The sequence below is a fragment of the Heloderma suspectum genome, chromosome 5 (assembly GCF_057233095.1).
Source record: "Heloderma suspectum isolate Gila_16-S chromosome 5, 16-S_ref, whole genome shotgun sequence".
In the NCBI taxonomy this organism is placed as follows: Eukaryota; Metazoa; Chordata; class Lepidosauria; order Squamata; family Helodermatidae; genus Heloderma; species Heloderma suspectum.
The window spans coordinates 125,706,800-125,713,739 of NC_139462.1; the positions used below are offsets into that span (position 1 = coordinate 125,706,800).

General features: G+C 46.8%; 1 protein-coding gene across 1 annotated transcript; it reads left to right on the top strand.

Moving 5' to 3' along the window:
• The first annotated feature begins 2,755 nt into the window (after nucleotides 1-2,755).
• On the top strand, nucleotides 2,756-5,652 carry FZD2 (frizzled class receptor 2). Its single transcript, XM_084860368.1, has one exon. It carries the CDS (start codon nucleotides 2,991-2,993, stop codon nucleotides 4,650-4,652), a length of 1,662 nt encoding a protein of 553 aa, XP_084716494.1. The 5' UTR covers nucleotides 2,756-2,990; the 3' UTR covers nucleotides 4,653-5,652.
• The last annotated feature ends 1,288 nt before the right edge of the window (nucleotides 5,653-6,940 follow it).

A 6,940-nucleotide genomic window follows, 5' to 3' on the forward strand; every position in this document is an offset into this window, starting at 1 on the left:
GAAAAGCTGCATTTTCTGAAACTCCTTTTACACCAACTTTTTTATGGAAAGCGGCTCCCTGGTGGTTTTACCACAGTGTGCCATGCCCCATACACACACACATTAAATTCTAGGCATGCCTCTGTGACTTGGCAGTAACATAGTCAAGGGGGTGGGATGCCCCATTCCCTCTTGTTTCCCCAATGGAAATAGTTTTCCCCATTGAGGCAATCCCCAGGACAGCACCAGCGACCCCGCCCATTACTGCAGTAGTGGGGATGCTCATTCACCTTAGGTAGCCTGCTTTTAATCTTTAACTTATCCCCCCATTCTGTGCATGTTTACTCAGAAGTAAGAAATAAATCTTGCTCCCCTTCAGTGAAAGGGTTAAAGGCTAACTTTAGTAACTCACCCTAAACTGCTCTTAAGAGAGTTGGTGCTCTCTTAAATCACTATTGTGATGCTGTGCTTCTTTGATGTTATGTAGTTTTAAGTGTTTCTCTGTTGTTATGTAAAGTCCTTTCTCAACCTTTTGGGTTTATGGGAGGTTATCATTGCAAATAGGGAGAAGGAGAAAGGGGTGGGGTGGAGCAATAACTCCAGGGCAGAGTGCTGGAATGGGGCAAAATTGAGGGGCTAAGTTGCTCTCAGGGGGGCCTTCAGATGCTGTATTCGAGAATTGGGGATTTTGGCTTCTCAAGGCAAAAGTGTGCACATGGGGAAAAATGGGGTGGGAGCTATAACTCCATGGCAGATTGCTGGAATGGTGCAAAATTGGGGTGGGGAAAGCTCTGAGGGGGACGCTTCAGATGCTGCACTCTAGAACCAGGGATTTTGACTTCTTCAGGGAAATCTGCACATGTGGGGAAAATTAGCTGCTCCATTCATATTAATGTAGTAGCAAGGGGGAGCCTGGATAGGGGAGGGAAACAAGCCTCTCTCATTGGTTGAGCAGCCCCTGCCAGTTTGATGACATTCAGTTCTACTCCCCCCACCCCACCCAGAAATATATTCCTTTCAAGTGCCGTGTGACCCCTGAAAACAAGTTTTTAAAGGTACGGTCCACTTAGCTTAGGGCCGCGGTGGCTTAGTGGTTAAGACGCTGAACTGCAGACTAGAAGGTCGGCAGGTCAGCAGTTCGAGACCCGGGTGTCGCGTGACGGAGTGAGCTCCCATCTTCAGTCCCAGCTCCTGCCAACCTAGCAGTTCGAAAGCAAGAAATTGCAGGTAGATAAATAGGTACCGCCTCGGCGGGAAAGGTGACAGCGTTCCGTGCACCTTGGTGTTCAGTCATGCCGGCCACATGACCACGGAAGTGTCTTCGGACAGCGCTGGCTCTTCGGCTTAGAAACGGGGATGAGCACCGCACCCTAGAGTCAGACACGACTGGCTGGGGACACCCCTTACCTTACCTTACCTTACACTTAGCTTATCTTGCTTCGTGTGTCCTTTCCAGAGCAACGCTGATTCCATGAAAATCCGCTAATACTCCAACACACTTCTCATTCCGTTGTCATGAAGATCTCCCCCCCCCCATGCTTCCAGGCAGAGGGCTACCACTCAGAAGGCATTGTGCCACAATTCGCAGTCAGAAAAAGATGGAAGAAGAAAGTGGTGTGAAAACACAGGAGGGTTACAAGTTGCCTATGACAATGTCTGGGCCCCTCATAAATCTCCATGAATGAAACAGGGCAATGTCACTATAAAAACCTCCTCAGGAAGCACCCTGGCTGGGACTTAGCGTGAGCAAAACCGAGCAGCCACATCTTCCTGCTAGAGTTTTTCCAGGGAGGGGGCTGCACGCGTGCGCATGCACAACATGGCATAATTCAGCTTCTGGATTCCTTCCCAAAGAAGACACATACCAAACCTCAGTGCAGGGGCTCTACCCGAGACTCCAATGAGTGTTATCTAGAATAACAGTACAGATGAGATGTGCTTCTAAGCTTGGGGCTTAGATCACGGCCAGCCTTCCACGTATCTAGCATTAGGGGGCAGGACTTCTACATCAGGGGCATGGCTTCCAGATGGGCTTGAGCCCCCCACCGGCTCTTTAAAAAAACAAACAAAAGGCCAGCAACCATGAAAGGCAGCGAGCAAGAACAACTTTTAAAACCACTTTTCCACATGTAAACCGAAGTGTGTAGACCTGGAGATCATCAGCAAGCAGAAGGCCAGGCGGATTGGCTTTGCATAGGCAAAACAACTCGGGGAACCGCGTCAGCTCACTCAGATGTGTTCCAGGCAGTTTTACGTTCTGGCTAGAAACTGTATGGCGAAGGGATACAATGCGTTGAATTAGAATTTTGGAATAGGGAGGGAGTTGTGCTGTCAACACAGCCAAGGTGATCTGCCTGCTAATAATTATAATTATGATTGGAGGTGAATTACCATCATCCAAGGTAAATTATTTATCCTTAAAAGCAGCCACGGTCTTAAGATGGGGGTGGGGGGAGTGTGGAGGAGAGAAGGAGCGATTTGGCATCTGATTCATGAACTCGTTACACACACACACACACACACACACCTCCTTTTCGGCGATGGCTGACCAATCCTAGGAAGAAAGGGAGGGGGAGGAAGGCTGGTCTCTGGGTTTGAATCTGATTGGGTGAGAAGAAATTTTGGGAAGGGGCTTCGGCAGCCAAAGTCTATTTGATGGAGATGGGAAGGGGGAAAGAGAAGGGGCCGGCCTGGGATTGATTACGTTGGGAGGAGTAAGAGGAGAAGGCTGGGCGAAACTCCGCTCAGCTCAGGGACCCTCCTTTCAAACGGACTAATTGGGGAGGGAAGACACAAAGGGAAGCGAACGGAGCTCGGAGAGTCGCGCTGCGAGGAAGAGTTCCCGCTGGGTGAGTGGATTTGCCTTCCCCAGATCTCCGCGGCTGAACCCAAAACGCTTGGAAACTTTTGCCAGGACCAGGGCCCCAAAGGGAGTGACAGGTCCCAACTTGCCGTGGGGAGGAGACGAGGCGACTGGGTGTCCGTAAGAACAGAAGGGGTGGGGGATCACCATGCGCCTTGCCCGCGCGTCCTTAGCCCACTGCCTGCTGCTGCTGCTGGGATCCTGCTGGGCCCAGTTCCAGGGGGAGAAGGGCATTTCCGTCCCTGACCATGGCTTCTGCCAGCCCATCTCCATCCCGCTGTGCACTGACATTGCCTACAACCAGACTATCATGCCGAATTTGCTGGGACACACCAGCCAAGAGGATGCTGGCTTGGAGGTCCACCAGTTCTACCCTCTGGTGAAGGTCCAGTGCTCCCCAGAACTCAAGTTCTTTCTGTGTTCTATGTATGCCCCGGTGTGCACCGTCTTGGAGCAGGCCATCCCACCATGTCGTTCCATCTGCGAGCGGGCGCGCCAGGGCTGCGAAGCCCTGATGAACAAGTTTGGCTTCCAGTGGCCGGAACGACTGCGGTGTGAGAACTTTCCCCGCCATGGGGCAGAGCAGATTTGTGTGGGGCAGAACCACTCAGATGAAGGGGGCTCACCAGCACTGATCACGAGTGCCACTCCCATTGCTGGTCAGGGTACTGCAGGCCCACCACGCTATGCCACCCTTGATCACCCCTTCCACTGCCCAAGAGTCCTCAAGGTGCCCAGCTACCTCAACTACAAGTTCCTTGGAGAAAAGGACTGCGCTGCACCTTGTGAACCCACCAAGGGTGATGGACACATGTTCTTCAATCAGGAGGAGATCCGCTTTGCTCGTATCTGGATCCTCATCTGGTCTGTTTTGTGCTGTGCCTCCACTTTCTTCACTGTCACCACCTATCTGGTGGATATGCAGCGCTTCCGCTACCCAGAGCGGCCCATCATCTTCCTCTCGGGCTGTTACACCATGGTCTCTGTGGCCTACATTGCAGGATTTGTGCTGGAGGAACGTGTGGTGTGCAATGAGCGTTTCCAAGACGATGGCTACCGGACAGTGGTGCAGGGCACCAAGAAGGAAGGCTGCACAATACTCTTCATGATGCTGTACTTCTTCAGTATGGCCAGCTCCATCTGGTGGGTCATCTTGTCCCTCACTTGGTTCCTTGCTGCTGGCATGAAGTGGGGCCATGAAGCCATAGAGGCGAACTCACAGTACTTTCATTTGGCAGCATGGGCTGTGCCAGCAGTCAAGACCATCACCATACTGGCTATGGGGCAGATTGATGGTGACCTTCTCAGTGGTGTCTGCTTTGTGGGGCTCAACAATATAGATCCACTTCGGGGCTTTGTTTTGGCCCCACTCTTCGTCTACCTCTTTATTGGCACATCCTTTTTGCTGGCAGGCTTTGTATCACTTTTCCGTATCCGTACCATCATGAAACACGGTGGCACCAAGACAGAGAAGTTGGAGCGCCTCATGGTGCGTATTGGGGTCTTCAGTGTCCTCTACACAGTGCCAGCCACCATTGTGATTGCCTGCTACTTCTATGAACAGGCCTTTCGCGAGCACTGGGAACGGAGCTGGATTAGCCAAAATTGCAAGAGTTTGGCCATTCCCTGCCCGCTTCAGTACACACCGCGCATGACCCCTGACTTCACTGTCTACATGATCAAGTATCTCATGACTCTCATTGTGGGCATCACCTCAGGCTTCTGGATCTGGTCAGGAAAAACCCTTCATTCCTGGAGGAAATTCTATACCAGGTTAACTAACAGCAAACATGGGGAGACTACAGTTTGAAAAGGGATGATAAAGGTAGTGAGGAGCCAAGGTTGCCAGCTCAGACATTTCAAACAAGCAAACAAAAATCAGATGTGCCCCCTTTCAGGAGCGCTGTGTGTGTGTGTGTGTGTGTGTGTGTGTAGGGGGGGTGTTTTTGGGGGGGGAACTCTCTGGAATTTGGGACGTGGGGGTTCTGTTCTATGGAACTGGGACCTCCTCTGGCAATTTGAGAGAACCACAGAGGCACAGGAGGAAAAGAACGAGGGAGAGAAATGAAGTATTTAAAACTCTCTCCTTTAATTAAAATCAAAACTGGGGGGGGGGTTGCTTTAGGTTTTCATTAACTATTAAAGGGTGTCATTTTGTAATTAAAATTGTAAATAGCATTTGTAAATTGAATTTTATATTTCTATTTAAGAGAGAGAGAGAGAGAGAGAGAGAACACCAGCAACAACTGAGAAACATAGAGTCAGAGAAAAGGAAAGCATTTTTCTCTCCCTTGTTTGGGTACTAATTTTTTCCCTTTGATTCTGCCATACCCTCCCCTCTCTATGGAGCCATGAGGACTGCATGCTGTTTGGCTTGGCTCTTAGTAGGACATTTTTTGCTTAAACTTTTCATAAGAGCCAGGTTTGGAATCACTCCCCACCCCCACCCCACAAAACACACATCCCACTAACTCCTCTCTGGAGACTATAGTTTTTGGTATGGTTCCAGGAAGACTCTCTCATTTTTTTCCCTCTCTACTTTGGAAGGTTTACAAGTAATTCTCTGTATCTATGAAAATAAATTTAGGGTGAGGAATGTGAGCCTTCTCCCCTTTGCTGAAATTGGGCCCTGGCTGTGATGGTCTTCTGGTTACTTCTGCTAAAGAATTGTTACTTCCAAGGAAGGCTTTTCCTGCCTTAAGCTGCAGAGATCTCTTTCTGTTGCATTTGTAGATTTCTATTTTTTTCTAGATGTTTTGTATAAAAGGTGTCTTTTTAAAATGACATGTCTTTTATTAAACAGATTTGTTCTCTGCAAATTCAGTTTGTGTTTTTCCAAAAACAGCAGCAGCTTTTAAAGACATCTATTTGTGAGACATCCTTCAGTCAAAATCTATAAAGCAGTTAGAAGTTGCAATGCATACTTCACAGAATTCCATTTTGCTGAAAAGATGGATCTATTTTTTCTTAAAGAAAGGGGCTTTTAAAAAAGAACATTCAGAAGTACTTGTTGGTGTTTCAAAAAGTTTAAGGATAATTATTTTTTCACCAAAATTTAGAAAAGCTATTTGTCTTTTGAGAAGCAATTACCCTTATTTTACCAGAGGTTCTTTCCCTACTCCTTGAAAAAATATGTGAGAAATTTATATTTCTGCCCTATTTTTGTCATCTATTTGGTGTTAAAACATGCTATCGCTCCTCCCCCATCTCCTCTTCCAGCTGTCTAGAAATTTAAAAAGGAGAGCTTTTTAAATGCCTTTATGGGGAAATAGAAGGTTAGTGTGTTTGTTCAGTAAGACTGCAAGTAGCAGCAAAAGAGCTACATGTTTAGTGAAAAAATGGTAATACTTGAACCCTGACACATTTGTTTGGAAGCAAGTTTCACTAATCTTTCAGTGGAATCAATTTCCAAAATGTTAACTAAAATGTTAGTTAAATAATTAGCTAAGGAGCACAGCCCATGGCTTCCATTGAAATCTCTGCAGTCTGATTCACATGTGATTGTTCTTAATCAAAAAAGCACTTTATAAGAGGTGTGAAACTTGCGTGCAGATTCTCATATGTGACGGCTGCACACACATTTTGCTTTTTGCTGAATGTTATGCAAGCTCGGGAAGGACAGGAGTGCTGCTGTACTCGTCATCTCTTCTTTAACCTCCAAGTAAATCTGTTACGGATCCTGCTATGCCTGTGTCCTAACAGTGAAAATGTAACTATAACAGCCTGATACTTTTGTTCAGGATTAAGTCTCACTAAATTCAATAACTTTTACTCTCAAGTAAATTGCAGCCTAAATGATGAAAGTATCTCCAAAGTGGATTTTTTTAAACCTGTATAAAAAATTGTTACCATCTTTTTTAAAAAAATCACTAACAAATACTTTAAATTAATTTTTTCTAACGATTTCCCCCTCTCTATTAAATTTCTTCATGGAATTTAAGTAATTAGGTTTCAGTCAGAATTCATTCCTAACCACACACACACACACAGAGCCATTTTTGTATTAAAGTAAACTTCTAAAAAGGGTTTATTGAAGTAGCTCTGATCCTAACCAAAAATTAGCTAGAGAATTCCATCCATTCTTGTGGGATGATAACA

What these genes read in the sequence shown, in the direction of transcription:
- FZD2 (XM_084860368.1), top strand. Translation starts at nt 2,991, where the DNA reads ATGCGCCTTGCCCGCGCGTCCTTAGCCCACTGCCTGCTGCTGCTGCTG.